The 17,549-nt window shown below is 44.8% G+C and overlaps 1 protein-coding gene across 1 annotated transcript in view; it reads right to left on the bottom strand.

Annotated features, from left to right (window-relative positions):
* Positions 1 to 17,549, bottom strand: part of CSMD1 (CUB and Sushi multiple domains 1) — a 1,850,581-nt gene that overhangs the window by 243,202 nt on the left and 1,589,830 nt on the right. The window contains exons 31-33 of the mRNA XM_038560546.1: positions 9,032 to 9,223; positions 4,032 to 4,170; positions 379 to 566 (exon numbers count right to left, since the gene is read on the bottom strand). Coding sequence (XP_038416474.1) covers positions 379 to 566; positions 4,032 to 4,170; positions 9,032 to 9,223 — 519 coding nt within the window. The remainder of the gene's footprint in view (positions 1 to 378; positions 567 to 4,031; positions 4,171 to 9,031; positions 9,224 to 17,549) is intronic.

The following is a 17,549-nucleotide window of genomic DNA, read 5'->3' as shown; positions in this document are numbered from 1 at the left end:
TTTTTGTTTTGAACGTCAGGGCCCCCTGAAGGACACCCTCCGGTGAATATGCCTTCACTTCCTTTCCAGTCCTTGCCACTTCCCGTCCCTTCCATTAAACTTACTTCCCTTCCCTTCCCTTCTCCCTTCCCTTCCCTTCCCTTCCCTTCCCTTCTCTTTTCTTTTCTTTTTTTCTTTTCTTCCAGCTCAGCTAAGGTAGAAATACATCTCTGGGTATTCTTCTCCCCTGGAAAGATGGAACTGTCTTTTCCCAGACAGATGACACAGATGGGAGCATTTTATGTGTTAAACAGACATGCAATGTGCCAGAAATCAATGCTTGCAATGAATACAATCTTGCTACGAATCTTGGCACACAGATTGAGGTGATCGCAGTACCTTTAAATTCAATGGCGAACCCCGACAAGCCCACAGAAGCGTCGCTCCGAAATGCCAGGAAAAGACTATTTCCACTGCTCTCTATTCTCTCTGGGGCTTGCGAGCCCTGAAAACTTCCAAGGAGAGGCCTGTTGGAATCTTCTCCTTCATAGATGTGCAGGAAATCGTAGCTGGGCTCCATGTTGAAGCTAAAGGAAAGAGTGTTCATCAGGTTAGGCCCCAGTACGAACCTGTTATCGTCCAGACTACAAAGTTGCTGAGGGCACACGGGGAGCTCTTTGCTTCCGTGTAACACTCGCGACAAATGAGAACGACCCCCCCAAATTTAATGTAACGATAGTTTACATGTCAAAATAGCGATGCATATAACAACCGTCAATGATAAATACCGTTAGTATTTTGCAGAATGACCACGGTATTCAAAACAGTATGATTTTGAAGATATGTATGAGAAGGTGAATCCTAATAACGTGGACACGGTATCCCTTCCCAGCACCCACGGAACGGCTGATGAAGTGCACTTTGAAAGAAATGGGCTCAAAAGGGAAGAATTCCCGCTGATATTTGGTTTTTATGTGAATATTTTTAGTTCGAAAAATATGTATCCTTGGTATTATTCAAGTTTTTAAAATTCTTTCTCTGAGTTTATTTTTAGTTTTAAAAACGCTTCTACTTGCTTGGGTAAATCAGCTAACGTTAGTCATCCGTGTGACGGCGGAGAGGGTGGTAGGCACCTGTTCCATTTCATGTTTCTCCGTCACTGACTCTTCCCAATTTTCGCTTTCCCATCCCCCTCCTTCTGTCCCCACTCCTCCCTATGCCTCTCTTTCTTCTCTAGTATTAACTGCCCTGGTCATCCCCAAAGATCTCAAGTCGGATTTGGCTTCCAGGATCTCTGCCATTTTGATGAGACTGATGACGGTCTGGGAGCTCCAAAGTGTACAGACCCTCAACAAGAGACTAAACGTGTGGATGGGTGAGATCTCGATGAGATCAGAATCAACCAACAAATCAGATAGAAGTATTCAAGTAAAGGATCCCGACTGGCCTCCACTTCTCCAACTCAGATTCGGAGCCCTGTGTCCTTAGGAGGACTCATTCTGAGGAGCTTCTACTCTCTCCTCTGAGTTGGTTGTGTATTTGGATGACAGGGATGGAGAGTTAGGAGTCTTAATATTTACCAACGTGTGCTTTGTGTACACGGCTCCAGTTTTTCTGGAGATTCATGTGATGACACATGCATAAAAGCTCTCTCCAGAAATTGCCCATGACACTCCGAAGGGAGCGACAAGGGTGGGTACCACTGAGGATCCAGCATTAAGAGTGCACCCAGCCCTGCATCGGGCCGTCCCACATTACGTCAGGGCTACACTGTGTCCTGGGGTGGTCCCTGGACATATTTATTACAGGAAGTTGTAAGAGGTAACCTAGTCTGTTTGACAGATTCCTTGAAATCAGAAATGAAGACGGAGTAGATAGTCAGGAGCAAGTAGAAGGCACCAACAGGAATTTTATCAACCAAGTACAATTTAATTAGAATAATAATTGTTTTTTGGAATACAAGAATGTTCTTAGAACCTGGTCACGCTGCACCCCCAATAATTGGCATAGGTTATTATTGTGATAGATTATTTTGGGACACAGGAAATACATGAGGCACAGAAGGAAAACACTGGTTGTTCTCTCTCTCTCTCTCTGGAAATACTGTAATCCATGCATAAGAGTCTGGAGTGAAATTTGTAAGACTATGATTCCATTGGTAAAATCCAGTCTTAATTCTACCTACGCTACTTGTAGGGCCCATGAGCCCCAGTAGGAGACCAGAGTCTGGCCCAGTTTTTAAACCAATTTTAATATGAGTCCCAGGGTGCGAGTAGCCCAGGCCCTTCAGTCTACGGGGGCCTATGGGAAGTCATCCCTCCCTAAACATCCCAACCACCTGGAGGAGCTTGGGAGCTAATGATCCAGGTCATGTAATGCTTGGTCTTTGTGTTAGTAAGACCAGTGCCCATCGGCCCCCGGCCCCCCGAGAAGCACACGTGCTCTTTAAACCGTGCATCACACATTTAAGCACGTGGCAATGCCCGCTTCCCCCTTTGCTTGGGTTGTTGAGATCCTCAGCCCCTCTCAGCACTTCTGGTTCCCCCTCCGTCTGCTCAGGAGACCTGGTTGTAAGGTCTCAGGGTCATTCCCACCTGAGCACACACATGTTATCCGCGTCTTAGAAGTCACGTGTATATGATTTTTCTGTGAAACTGGGTCAGCTAATGACTTAAGAATTCAAAATGTGGAAGAAATCCTGAAGATTTTCTACATCAATTTTATTCCAGAAAAGTGTGTAAAGTAAGTAGGGAAAAAAAAAAAAAAAACTTATCGTGTAAAACTGCCTCCTGTCTTATCGCATGGATTGCACTTTGGGAGCCTTGATAATGAGCCAGTCACCCTGACACATTGGAAGACAGGAAACTCCTACTTATGAGGCTCTGTGTTCTCGAAAAAAGGCTTTTAATTGTTAATTCACTTTTAATGCCCTGGTACCAGTGATGTCTCCTGGCTTGGAGGAAGGCACTGGTCGAGTTAGCATTCACAGAACCCACAACGATATCCACAAATATAGCAGCAAATGCTCAGTGGTTTTGTGTAATAGCTGAGCGGCATAATAAGGATTCATCATTGGGTAAATTTATAGCAGCTTGAGTAAATTCAAGACATGATGGCTTATCAGACTACTTAACATTTAGAATCACGGGCGTTTAAAATTACACTGATTCAGATCCCATCAGGAGGAGAAAGTGCAAGAAGATAATCACAACCAGGCCTGGAATGGTGACGTAACCATCAGAAAAAGAGACGTCCTCAAGCGACAAATAAATATAATTGGGCCACTTCACCCTGGAGAGGGAAGAGGTCGATAGGACAGCCTATAGAACCACTTATCTTTTAAAATATCCCTTTGCTTAGTTCAAAAATCAAAATTCAAAGGTCTTGGGAGATCTTGGAATTTGGAAAAAAAATCCAATTGTCATAAACAAGATACCAGTAATACGATAGCCCCATAGAATTTATAAGATGATCACAGTGCTTGAAACTTCATCATCTCCCATAGGAGGAGTAAGTTAGCAACAGTTTTTAAAAGAGTAATCTCTATTAATTCAGACTTCACAGCAACCAAATTTGGGGGAACTTCCATTTCCAAAAAGTCTATCAAGTCACGATACCTCAATGATAATAGCAGGGCTACCTCTGGGAACGTCAGACAAGACGTGTGATGGGAATGGCTTAGCTACACGCACGTGGAGGGATAGGGGACGCTGATGAGGAATTACAGTAAGTACATCGCTATCGCTTTTTTATTACTTTTCTTGAATATTCTGTAAATTAAACCTTCTCATGTGGAACGTATCGCATGCAGGGTAGTATTTAAGGGTAGTTCTTGCTATGTCATGTGTCCTAATGCAAGGAGAGGGCTCGGCAGCAAAATAATAGATCTCCACTTATGTCATTTTGCGGCCTGATGTAGGACGTGATGGGACAAGATCTGGGGCTTCCTTCAAGGTGAGACTGGGCTCGCCGTGAGGGGTCAGGTGAAGCAATTCTTGGGCGCGACACTTCAATAAAATTCAACTACACAGACATTCTGCAAGACACGGTACCTTTTGAATATCAGGGCAATGACGAAGTCCGGATTCACTTTTATCCTCCAGTCGCATTCTTTCCCGGGAGGATAGGGCTGTGGGTAGTTAGGGGACAGAATCACCCCCGCCGGGCCCGTCAGGTTCCCTCCACACGCGGCTGTCACGGAAGAGGAACAACGCTGGTCAACGTGGAATGAGACATCGCAGAGTGCATCAGCGACACTCACTACGTGTGCGGTCACGAAACAACTGAACTGTCCAGGTGAACACCTGGGACCCGGGAAGTCTGTACATTTTTCGTGGACTCGTTCATGAGTTTTATATCATGTCCCACCCTGCTTTCAGGGGGGATTTTTAACTCCTGACAAATAAACTTTGCTATAATTTTAAGCTTGGCCCCCTTAAAGTGGACAGATTACTGTACTCTCCATACTCCCGGGATGCACACAACACACAGAGAAACACTTGGGAGAGGGAAACAATCCCCATGGACGTCATTCTATGGTCCTGTTAATTCTTCTGTCCTTTCTCGTGGTTTACAAAGTCATCGCTGACGTAGTCTAGGAGGCATGTTTCCGGTTCACTTGTGTCTCACTATCGCCTGGCACAGTTTTTAATCAACTATTCAGGAAATATTGGTTGAGTAAATGAATGCACGTTATTCCACATTATCTCTCACCATCCTCTGATATATACGGAGCTGGCTTGCGACACAATTAAAAAATGACAGAACTAACAAAGTTTGAGTGACACCTGGGCACCTGGGAATATGGAACTAGTAAGGGATTGAGCTAGGACGTCAATCCTAAAAACATGATGCGATCACAATGCTCAGTATGCTACTAGCAGGAGAAGCACTTTAGATGATGCTTATAAATCTTTTTTTTTTAACCTATCCCTTTTTAATTACTTGGATATATTCTATTAGGAAGATGATAATCATGAAGTTCAGTGGCATTAACAGGTCAGCCAGTTTTTATTCTTAAACCTCAAAATGTTTAGGATGGTTTCACGTATTACATAGGATTTCTGTCAAATCTTCTGTTAGGTGAAAGTTGTGAAAACACTGCAAAATTCACAAGTGTATACATTTCCGATGCATGCAGGAGTGTGCTGGGTTAATGCTTCTTCCTATCAAATGCTGTGGTTTGTCACCACGTTGTTTTAAGAAGTCGGCCCAGTTAAATTACAATGTTCCATCAACACTAGATATCTTATTTCACACACTGACCATATGTGCATTTAAGGGGGAAAAAGTAAGTAGAAAAAGAAATATCCTAATTGGCAATCTTTTTTACACGCACACACGTACACACACACACATATGCAAATGACTTTTATGGGAAATCGTATGAAGGTATGTGTGTTCCAATTGTCTATAATGGCCGTGTGTTTAAATATTTGTTGAACTATGTTTTCCATAAAAAGAAATATAGCAGATTCTAATAGTTTCTGCTAAAATTTCAGTCTCATTAATGGCAAACTCTAAATAGTGGCATAGCAAATATTTATGACAAATTCAGATATACACTCGGGTAATACGAAATCATTTTCCCCAAAATGATAAAACCCTCATTTCCTCCAGCAAACAGTTTGATTTTAATAAACTCTGCTGAGACCACTGTCTAATCGGCTCTCCCAGGACGCTGCCTCTCGGGAGTCAAGGGGATGCTGACGGCAGAGAGCGGGCAGGTGGCGGGCGCTGAGCTGGGGCACGCAGGTACCGGAGGGTCCGAGGAGCTTCCACACCATGCAGGGTTTGCAAGATGAAGACGGACAGATTCAGGCCACTGGCTACCAGGGTGCTGCCAGCAGCATGAATGTGGGGAGGACACAAGGTACTGATTTAGGTGAAACAAAGGGGGCATTCCTGCCCTTCCTGACAGATCTGAGGAGGCATTTCTGAGTGAGGTTATCTGAAAGCTTCCAGTGGAATTTGGAGGCACTGCCTTGCGGTGCTTGTTCTCCCTTTGGGTCAGGCATTCCTCATCTCAGCTCTGTTAGGTTTTAATCCGAAAGCTTGCAAAATATTTTGGATAGCATTAGGATTCAGTACAAAATGTGACTCAGCCGCTCCAGGAAATTCTCCGGAGGGATTGGACACAGGAGAAGAAAACCACAGATTCCCATCAATCTGCATTGCCTTACTCGAAATCCGTAGGATCCTCTCCTTTATATGTGATATAGGGTCTAGGGTCACACCTGAATCCATCACGGTGTGAAGCAGGACGTGTTAATGAGACACATCCGCACTTCTGCATCAAAACATTTCAGTGCTCACACCATTAAACAACATAACTGGTCTCGAAATAGCCACCCTGGAGATCAGGGCAAGGTGTGGACACGGAATACATTTTTGTGACCTTAGGCTAAATTCTTACTTTTCAGAACTCTTTACTACTTGGAGGAAAGGGATCACAAGCTATATAAGAAAACGGGGATTACGGAGACTTTCGGGGGATCGGTCACTCAGCACCAGAAAGTGGTGAGTGTCCTCTGGTCTGGGGGCAGGTCCTTTGGACTCAGCTGAAAACACCAGAAAGAGGGGCCTCCACTGTTGGGCTCTTTTGGATGAAGAAAGGGAGCCATCCAAACAATCCTGAAGAAAAACCAGCAGCGGATGACGAGGTTATGGAAATATGAATAATATACCGACAGGTGAGAGGCTAAGAGAGTTTAGAAAAGAGAGAAAGGACCAGAAACAGGAGGGAAAACACTAATAATAATAAATGAGGGAAAAGAAATTAGTAGGCCCATCGGGAAAGAACAAATTCAAAAGGTCAAAAGTAATACAAAAAAAAAAATTCAACCTATTGATTTAAAATGCCTGTTAAAACATCAAAGAATCATCACTTCCTGCTCATGTCAAATTACGAGATTAAGAAATATGTACAGTGTTTTTATTTCCCTTCCTTTGGGGAAAATAAACACTCCCTCGTGGCTCTGTTGGTAATGCAGATGGCAGTCTTTCTGGAAGAGTTCTGAAAAATGTTTCCAAAGCTGTGGAAATGCTTAAGTTCATGGAAATGCATCATTTATAAGTAATCGTGGATGCATTTTAGGACAGGAGGGCTCCCGTCGGCGACCTCTGCAGCACAGGGGCGGCGGAAGCAACCCGAGCGCACGGTGCGAAGGGCTCAGTGTGCGCCCGCTGGCAGGTCCACGTGGGGGCTGTGCAGCCGTTAAAACCGGCAGAGAATACGTAATAGCGCAAAAGATACTCGCTCTGTAAGTCAAAGTGCGATTTACAAAACAAGCAGGATGCTGTCGTTGAAAACATTTTAAAAATAGATTAGACATACATAAAATAATTATGAAGCTTACTAATGCACGTTTATGTTAATAGTATTTGCCCCCAGGTAGAAAGATGACAGCTTATTGTCCTCTTTTTTTTTTCTTGTAAACTGAACATGTTTTATTTTTTAATAAGGAAAAAGCTTAAAAAATAAAATTAAAAATTGTCTTAAGTCTGCAGAACCGAAGGTGCCTGGGTGCTAAGACATGATCATCCGATGGGTGAGTTGCTTACAGAGGACATAAGCCTCATTTCTGGGGGAAAAGAAATGTTTAGAATGTAATGAAAAGATAACATTAATTCATTCCTAAATATGCATTTTCTAATTTTCTGTTGCCTAATATCTACGTGTGTAGGCCTGTCCCTGGGGCAGGTGCTCAAGGCAGAGGAAACGCTGAGAACTGGATTATTCACCTGATAAAATATCTAGTGATTGGCCAAAACGATATAACTAAGACCTACACTAACGAAAGATGATAGAGATTCCTCGGGAAGGTGGTAGAATTTTACAAGGATCTAGATTAGTATCGACTGAGAAACAACCTTTAAGAGTGTACCGGAGAGCTGCATTATCGAGCCCGTGCAGAATGAGGGAGGGGAGCGTCTGCCCCGATTTAAAAACAGGGCAGTGGTTGAAATGGTTGCTGCATTTAGAGGCGATTAGTCCACCTCAAAAAAGAAACACGCGCAGGTCCTGCAAGTCCCCAGGAGCCCGGGCTTGCACCGCAAGGCAGGCGGCACCCGGCGGTCGGTGCAGAGCGGGGCGCGGGCAGCGTGGGCAGGAGCCGCGAGCTCCCGGGGCCCCCGGGGCCCTCCCTGCGCCGGGTGGGACGATGCGCAGCCTCCTCTATCACACAGTCCCCTCGAGGTCGCCCTCTGCAAGATGCCCCTTCTCACTAGGTGCGTGTCATTTCACGGTCACTTCCTCTCCTCCCCGATTAATGAAATTTTACATTTTTCAAACAGATTGCAAAGAAGTACAGGTTAAACCACGACAGTTCATTAAAATAATAAAGTTTCTCTCACACGTAAGATGAGATAGGTATTTACGGGGAAATAGTTAACTGGATGAAGGGACAGTTTACATTTAAATACGATTTTATATAAACACGTGTATTGCCCTAAAGCCACGCTCTGGACAGACTCTCTTGGATAGTTATTCAAACTGAAGTCTGCAAAACCAACTGATGCCCTTTCAATAAGGTCAAACTCTCCAATTCTAGTGAATTTCAGAAGCATGCTTCTCCTTTTATCTTCATTTTGACGAAAGCAATATAATTTCTGGTTTTCAGGATCCTATTAAAATGTACCGATATCATAGACGTGCCATCTAAAAAAAGAAAATACTTTTTATTGAGTAGGTTTCGCTGAAGGGCATGTTTCTATATTAAACATGAGAACAGCGATGGCAGGGTTATGAATTTCCCCCCGCCCAGGATTTTAAAGTACAGTAATTTGATTGACCCATATTTTTACAAGATTTGTTAAGGGTAGGAAATGTTAGATAAATGTCAATTACTGTACAATAAGTAAACCACTTTCTTTACTTCGCCTAATAAAATAAGGCTTAAAAGGTTTACAATAAAATTTCCATATAGTCTCTGAACTGGAGGGCGCGTGAGAAACTCTGGAGAAATACTTCTGGAGAAGTAACCCGTTTATGGAGCAATTTGAACGGTCACATGCATTCACTTGGAAATACAAAACTTCAGCTGCCCGATACCTATGCACGTAGGAGGGTCCGGTTGCCAGAAGAATCGGTTATTCAGCTGCACACACGTGATCTTAGCTTGTCCTTGGAGCTGGTACCCAGGGTCACACTGGAAGGTGACGGTGTCGCCCGGCTCTCGGCTGTCCCCGTAGCGGGTGCCGTTCTGAGGCATCCCGGGGTCATTGCAGGTGGATGCGATCGATGCTGCAAAGCAAAGACAGTACCTGGTAAATGACGGGGTTGGGGGGTCCCTGCGCTTACGTACGGGTAAGGGCTCCCGGGGGCCTAAGGCCTCTTGCCCATGAACGAATGCTCAGAGCTCTGGTCCCCAGGGCTACAGTCAATAACGAGCATCTTGACTCCGCTTCCTTCGAGCAAATGCAAGCGGCACTTGCTGAAAACGCAACCAGTGACGGGCCACGTGGAGGACCTGCACCGCGCGACCCCGAATGCCCACCTGCGCGCATATCCCCCTCCGGTTTTCATGTTAACGACACTTACAATGCTCCAGTCAAGTACGCCACTCCCAGAGGACCGAGAGCACAACGGAGTTGGGTACATGTCTTCAGGGGCTGTGCCTTCCAGGGGACAACCAGCTACGGCGACCAAACTGACGCTGGGATGGGAACTGGCTAGAGAAGGCGCAGTTTGAGCCAGGGTATCGCTAGGCTCACGGGGCGCGCTCTTCTTGGCAGAATCATTAATAACCCCATTTCACTCTCAAGGAACTTCCAATGAGGACAATGAATTATATGGTTATCCTAGTGTGGTGCTTCTGTACGATTTTATCTGTTTACTCATGAGAGACACAGAGACAGAGAGGCCGAGACACAGGCAGAGGGAGAAGGAGGCTCCCTGCAGGGACCCCGACGCGGGACTCGATCCCACGTTCCCAGGATCACACCCTGGGCCGAAGGCGACGCTAAACCCCTGTGCCACCCAGGATCCCTGAGTATCTTCCTTTCATCGTCTGCTGCTCTTTGTCGGCATCAAATTGACGATCTTAACCTGACAGTGAGTTTTAAGCTTCCCTTCATGCAGCTTTTCGACTAGTCATCGCTTGTTCTCAGATCCCAGTGGCTGTTCCTCTCATGCAGTTCGCTCTCACCCGTAGTTTTACTCTTTTATTTTTATCTATTTGTTTTCACATAGTGATCTGACAACTCCATGCGCTGTAGCGTGCCCGCCACACGCATGCCTACCATCTGTCAGCAGGCGACACTGTTCCCAATCCACCCCGTGCCGATCCCCATGACTTACGCACTCCCTAACTGGGAGACTCTACATCCCGCTCCCCTTCACCCTCTTTGCCCGAGTCCTCCCATCCCCTGCCTTCTGGAAACTACCAATTTCTTCTCTGATTTCTTCTCTGTTTTGGTTCTCTGATCGTTGTGTTTATGTTCTGTGTTTCAGAGGCTACATATAACTGAAATCATACGGTACCTGTCATTGTATTTCTGACTTATTTCACTCAGCATAATGCCCTCCAGATCCATCCATGTGGTCACATTTGGCAGGATCTCATTCTTCTTTATGGCTGAGTAATACTATAGGGTAAGTATTACTATATAGGGTATTATATTATACCCTATAATACTATACTATTATTATAATATTGATATTATATATATACTATTATACTATTATTATAAGTACTATATTATACTATTATACTATTATTATAAATAATATAGTATTACTATATAGGGTAGTATTATATACTATATATATTACCATATATATAGTATATATATTCTTCAAAGAATATATATTTCAAATAATATATATTTCAAATAATATATATTCAAAGAACATATATTTCAAAGAATACATATATATATGTATATATGTATTCTTTGTCCATTCATCAGGGAACGCTTGGGTTGCGTCCATATCCTGGATATTGTAAATAATGCTGCCATAAACATAGAGGTGCATGTATATTTTCAAATTAGTGTTTTTGTTTTCCTTGAGCCAATACCCACTAACGGAATTACCGGATTATATGGTAGTTCCGTTTTTAATTTTTTGAGGAACCTCCAAACTTTTTCCACAATGGCTGCGCCACTTACCATCCCGCCAACGATACACAAAGGGACCTTTGCTCCACATGCTTGCCAACACTTGTTATGTCTTGTCTTTCTGATTCTAGCCATTCTGATAGGTGTAAGGTCATATCTCGTTGTGGTTCTGATTTGCATTTCCCTGACAGTTAGTGATATTGAACGTCTTTTCGCGTGTCTGTTGGCCATCTGGAAGTCTCCTTTGGAAAACTGTCTATTCAGTTCCTCTGCACAGTTTTAATTGGGTTGTTTTCTCTGGTGTGGAGTTGTAGAAGTTCCTCGTGTAGTTTGAATGTTAACCCCTTATAGGATATATCACTTGCAAATATCTCCCCTCGTTTGGCAGGTTAGGTTGCCTTCTCATTTTGTTGTTGGTTTCCCTCGCTGTGCCAAAGCTTTTTGTTTTGGTGTAGTCTGAATAGTTTATTTTTACTTTCATTTCCCTTGTCTGAGGAGCTGTATCTAGAAAAATGTTTTTTTTTTAATTTTTATTTATTTATGATAGTCACACAGAGAGAGAGAGAGAGAGAGAGAGAGAGAGAGGCAGAGACACAGGCAGAGGGAGAAGCAAGCTCCATGCACCAGGAGCCCGATGTGGGACTCGATCCTGGGACTCCAGGATCATGCCCTGGGCCAAAGGCAGGCGCCAAACCGCTGAGCCACCCAGGGATCCCTGTATCTAGAAAAATGTTGCTAAGGCTGATGTCCAAGGGATAACTGTTTGGTTTTCTTTTTTAGGGGTTTTATGGTCTCAGGTCTCACATTAAGGTTTCTAAACCGGTTTGAGTTTATTTTTGTGTATGATGTCAGAAAGTGTTCCAGTTTTATTATTTTGCATGTAGCTGTTCAGTTTCCCCAGCACCATTTAGTGAAGAGGCTGTCCTTTCCCTCATTGTATATTCTTGACCCCTTTGTCAAAGATTATTTGGCCATTCCCGGGGATTTATTTATGGGCTTTCTATCTATATTGGTCTATGCCTATTTTTGTGTCAGTATCATACTGTTTTAATGACTACAGCTTTGTAGCATATCTTGACATCTGGAATTTTGAATAATAAAACCTCTAGTTTTGTTTAGAAGGTAGAGCAGAGAGCCAGCACATCACCCCGACAGAAGACTGGTAAAGCACTGGAATGCAGGACAGACTTCAGGAGGCAAGGTTTTTAGTTAGAAAGTCAGGAGTGTCGCACCCATAAACCAACAAATTTGCATAATATAGAATAGAAATTACAGAATTCAAACACCAGAATTATAACCCAGGTCGTACTTGCATTGAACTAGTGTTTTACAAGCAACCTTGAGTTTATTATTCGAACAATGTTCCTAAAGAACCTAAGACCGACTTGTCCTTTACCTTGGCTGAGATTTTGCTAGGCTTCAGAAAACAAACAAACAAACAAAACATAAGTGATTCTGTGCATATTTACAAACTTCTCTTTTGTACTGAACTGCACATCCTCAAAAGAAACTTCATCTTCTCCGCAAGCAAATGGTCATATGTACGATTACATGTGCAATTCTGAGTGATAATTTCTAGCACGGTTTGCACAGTATGAAAGTGATTTAAAATGAGAGTTTAAAAGAATAGCCAAGGAGGTCATGGATGAGCCTCATTGTAATTTTTACAATGAAGATATATTTTAATTACTTCTCTTTCCAAATTTGCATTCAGTTTTTATTCAAAGCAAAAACACATATTGCCCAATAATGAAGCTTTATGCAAAGGTGCGCAAAATTTGTGCATGAATAAGAATTTCAACAGATATATCAACCTCGCAAAAATGAGTGGCCCATAGAATACTCTTCTGTAGATTATTAACAGGTATTTGGTCAAACAACATCGGCAAATGCTGTATACTCCAGTTCCCTCCCATAGATTCACGGTGCCCATCACGGATTAAAGGTTCAGACAAGTCCTACAGGAAACAAACCTATTTTTTATGAAGTTGTTTTATAACAATTTTTTATATTTATATATTTATATTTTTATAATTCATATTTATTTTTTACAATTTATAATAATTTTATAATTATTTTTTTGAAAGTGTTTATTTAATCCAGTGTTTCCTAAATTTATGAAATAATAGAGCACATTTTGCTCAACAAACTCTTCCAATTCTTCCAAGTAAAGATCAACAGAATTCGAGGATATGAAAGACCGGCTTGCACTAATGATTATATGTCCTTCAATGCTTTGATGTCCAATTCGGTTTTATGAGTACATTTTCTAATTCCAAACCAGATTTTCACTTGGAATGTCGAGAATGATATTAGGACTCACCATTAACAGGTTATATTCTCGTGAATTCATGTTTTCTACTGAGTAGAAATATCACATCCACAGAATTAGCTAAGTGTATGACGATGTGAGTTGTCCTACGATGGTTCTCCCTGTGGTCTTAGAAAGGATGCATGTATTTGCTTGTGTATCTTCAAAGACAGTTTGAAATTACCAGGAAATCAACCATGTCGTCTTAGTCGAATTGAAATGAACCCCAAACCTTTACCCTTTCCTTCTAGAATTATGAAATAAAAATAAAACGTTGCCAGGGTTATCTAGATTGGATTAAAAAAGCAATGAGAACGCCTGAGGTGAAACAAAGAGAATAATTTCAAGCAATGTAGGGGGAATTACATGGGTTGAGTCTTTGAAATAAATGCCACTTTATTTTCTTCTAGTTATCAATTGCGGAAAGATGTTTCCTGGTAAAGGCAATAAAGCTCATCCAGAAACTAATAGGAAAGCCCCTAACCAAAGACAATGTGATGGGGTCAGAAATTGCTTCTCCACCTGCAGGGTCATACAAAGTTATTGATGACGCTTGCCCTCATTTCTTTTTCACGATTGTATTCTTTTATGTGCCGCAACATACCTTTTACTCATTTTTGTCTTAAATATTTTCTCTGCAAATGGGATTTTGGTGTCTTTGAATCTTTCTCGTTTCTCACCATAAAAAAAAAAAAAAAAAAAAGGAAACGCTGCTTTTAGTGACATCAGCCTTATCCCTGTATCACCTTAGAGAAAGAAGGTATTGTTTCTGGGGCGATGAATATTGAGGCTTTCAATTTCCCAAGGGGTTCTCTGGAATACTTCAGGTCATAAAGACATTTTCCAAAGCCCCCATAGAATCTAAGGGATGTCTCCACTCCTTGTCCACTGGCACCAGGCCCATTCCAGTCAGCTTGAGTGATTCAAAACTTGGGCTCCACTTAATGGAAAAGTAATGGGCCTTTTTGTTTCTTATAGACAGAGAAGAACCATTTTATACTAAGAACCTGCAAGGGACCCAAATTTCCTGCTAATTGGATAAAGTGATTCTTGACACTGAGGAATTCATAGAACATATATATGTGTGTCTGTATATGTGTGTGCGCGTATATACATACATTTTGCATATATACATATATCTCACATCATGTACAAAGTTATGTTTTTTTTTAATTCTAATAAAATAAGAATTAAGAACTTGGTCCACATCCTATTAAATGCATAAAGTCCATCTTGCAAAGGTTTCTTTTTTTAAGATTATTTATTTATTATTTATTTATTTATTTCGAGAGAGAGAGAAAGAGCAAGAACAGCGAGGGTAGAGAGTGCAGAGAGGCCCGCCGAGCTGGGAGCCCAACCCAGGACCCCGGAGTCATGACCAGAGCCAAAGGCAGATGCTTAACCAACTGAGCCACCCAGGAGCCCTGTCCTTGCATGTTTCCTAAGCATCACTTAAAAATGTTTACTGGCCGAGGTATTAGTGCCTAGAAGTAAACGTTTGCTTACCGTACACACGTCTTTTTAAACCATCGCCCGGTAGACAGTGCTTCCACGTGTACAGGAAAACGCACACAGCAGCACCACCTAGTCCACGCGGAGAGGCCGACGCCCGTAACACCACGCGGCATGCACACGCAGCATAACCCATGTCCTTCAGCTTATCAAGGGGGGCCATTCCACTAAGGCGACCTTTACGGTGTGACAGGCTCCCGGTCAGGCAGGGACTCCATGGGCTGCCTCGTGAGGCTTGTTCTGGAGGGGGCGGCTTGAGAAGCACCTTCTATCACTTTGCAGGCATCGGCTGAACTAAGTTTGGAACCAGGGATGGTCTCCTGCGTGGTCCCCTTAGCCGTGTAAATGGGGAGAGGCCCCCCTCCTTCTCTGGGGGCAAAGCCAGTTTTCATTTTCGTGGCAGGAGCCCTGCCTAGCCTGTCGGTCACCCAGGTGAGGGGACCCCGCATCTTCGCGGTAGGGATGAACTCTCGGCCGGGGGCAGGAGGCCCCGTTCCGGGGAGAGATGCCCAGTGGCTCGGACTTTGCTGCTCGGGCTCCGCCCCCAGGGGCAGATCTGGGGTGCAGGCCAGCCAGGGCTGGCTTTCCTGGGGACAGCTGATGCAGCGTCCACACTGGCTGGGCCCTGGGCCGTTTGGGAGCCCGAGGAGAGACGGATGAGTGGCCGTTGTTTGAGGAACAGAGGTTGGGTCCAGATAGTAATGAGAAGAGGTGCCCCGCAAGCCGGGGGCCCCTCGGAGCGCCGCAGCCCCGGAGCCCAGCAGGCGACCTGGAGCCCCGGGTCCCCGGGACAGACCCTGAGCGCCCCCAGGGGTTCAGACCCAGGAAAGCCCCTCTTCCCAGTGTGTAAGCCAAGGCTTCGGTTCCTGGCTATTCCGGGGAGACGCTGGGCTTCACGCTGATGAAGGGCAGGAAGGGGCCTCTGGAGTCATGGGGCGGGGGGGGGGGGCAGGGGCCACGGCCCCCGTGGGGTTGATGAGCTAATCCCCTGATTAATCAATCACTGATGCGTTTCCCCTGCTCCATCTCCGTGACTGGCAGCGCGGGGCAGGGAACCAGCCACCGACAGTATCCCTCGTGGGCTCAGGTGTGTTTGGAGCTGACTGTTTTGAGAAAGAGCCGACACAAGACAAGTCCTGAAATCGGAGCCGAAGCTCCCTTTTTGTAAGAGAAATCAAAAGAAATGTGCACGTGTGAGACCGGGGCCCACGGGAAGGCCCAGCACAGAGGCTCCCACTTTGGACAGGACGCAGGACGCAGTTACCCTCTCCCCCTCCTCCCTCCCCCCAGGCCGATTCCTCCTGGGGACCCCCCTGGCTGCAGGGCCGCAGCAGTTTGGAGGAGCAGTGATCTGCCCGTGGTCCTGGGCCTGCGCCCCCCGCGCCCCCTGCATCCCTCAGCTCGGCTGCCCTGCGGCGCACAGAGGCCCGCCCTCCCTGTTCTCAGAGAATGCTCTTGGGAACCGGCCAAGGAGGCACCTGCTCCATCTCTGGCCCGGTCGCCAGCATAGACTTCAAGGCAGAGGCCACCAGGGGCCGGACCGCGCCCCACGGGGACAGGCCTCCCCGCCGCCTGGCTCGCGGCAGCCGGGGCCGGGGCCCAGCAGGTGCCCACTTCTCCCTCTGCAAGGCCGGCCACCCTGACGACTCCCCGCCTCTGCACCAAGCGGGCTGCCCGGGGCCGACGGCGTGGCCACCAAGGCTGTGGCCGCGTGGCCACCCGTGAGCCTGGCTCAACCACTGAGCCACCCAGGTGCTCCCCAATCTTAGCTTAAATATCATTTTTCCAGAAATCTTTCCTTGATTCCTTCAGCTGTAGAGTAGAAGCCCTTCCGAGCAAATGCTCCCGGCCGTCCAGGCAGAGGAGGGACCTGTCTCGTGGTCACCCATTATTGGTCTGATTTTACCTTCACCGGATGGTGCATTTCATGAGACAAGAGCCCTATTGGTCTTGCTCCTTGGTAGGTCAAGCACTCAGCACACTGCCCTACACACAGTAGGCACTCGTAGGTCCTGGCTGAAGGAAGTATCGACAGCACTGGCCTGAGGCCTGGCCCCTACTGTGTATTTGATAAACTGTGACTATTACAAGCATGAACGTGATATGACATAAGGTTATGTTTCAGAATAAAGGTGAATTATCTGTGAGATAAACAGAACAGGAAGTTAAATAATCAATTCTCCAACAATAAGCTAACAGTTTTACACATATGTTACATAGAACGTAAACCTGGATTGAAATATGTAGTGTAAAGTTGGATTTAATTAAAAATAATAGGGGATCCCTGGGTGGCTCAGCAGTTTAGCGCCTGCCTTTGGCCCAGGGCGTGATCTTAGAGTCCCGGGATCGAGTCCTACGTCAGGCTCCCTGCATGGAGCCTGCTTCTCCCTCTGCCTGTGTCTCTGCCTCTCTCTCTCTCTCTGTGTCTGTCATGAATAAATAAATAAAATCTTAAAAAAATAATAATAATTAAAAATTAGAGTCATGGGGCACCTGGGTGGCTCAGCAGTTGAGCATCTGCTTTTGACCCAGGGCCTGATCCCAGGGTTTGGGATTGAATCCCACGTTGGGCTCCCTGCATGGAGCCTGCTTCTCCCTCTGCCCGTGTCTCTGCCTCTCTCTCTATATATAATAATAAATGAATAAAATGAATGAATAAATGAATAAATAAATAAATAATGAAAAA

The sequence above is a fragment of the Canis lupus genome, chromosome 16 (assembly GCF_011100685.1).
Source record: "Canis lupus familiaris isolate Mischka breed German Shepherd chromosome 16, alternate assembly UU_Cfam_GSD_1.0, whole genome shotgun sequence".
NCBI lineage: Eukaryota > Metazoa > Chordata > Mammalia > Carnivora > Canidae > Canis > Canis lupus.
Note: the sequence above shows the minus strand (reverse complement) of the source record. Positions and strands in the feature narration are given on the sequence as shown.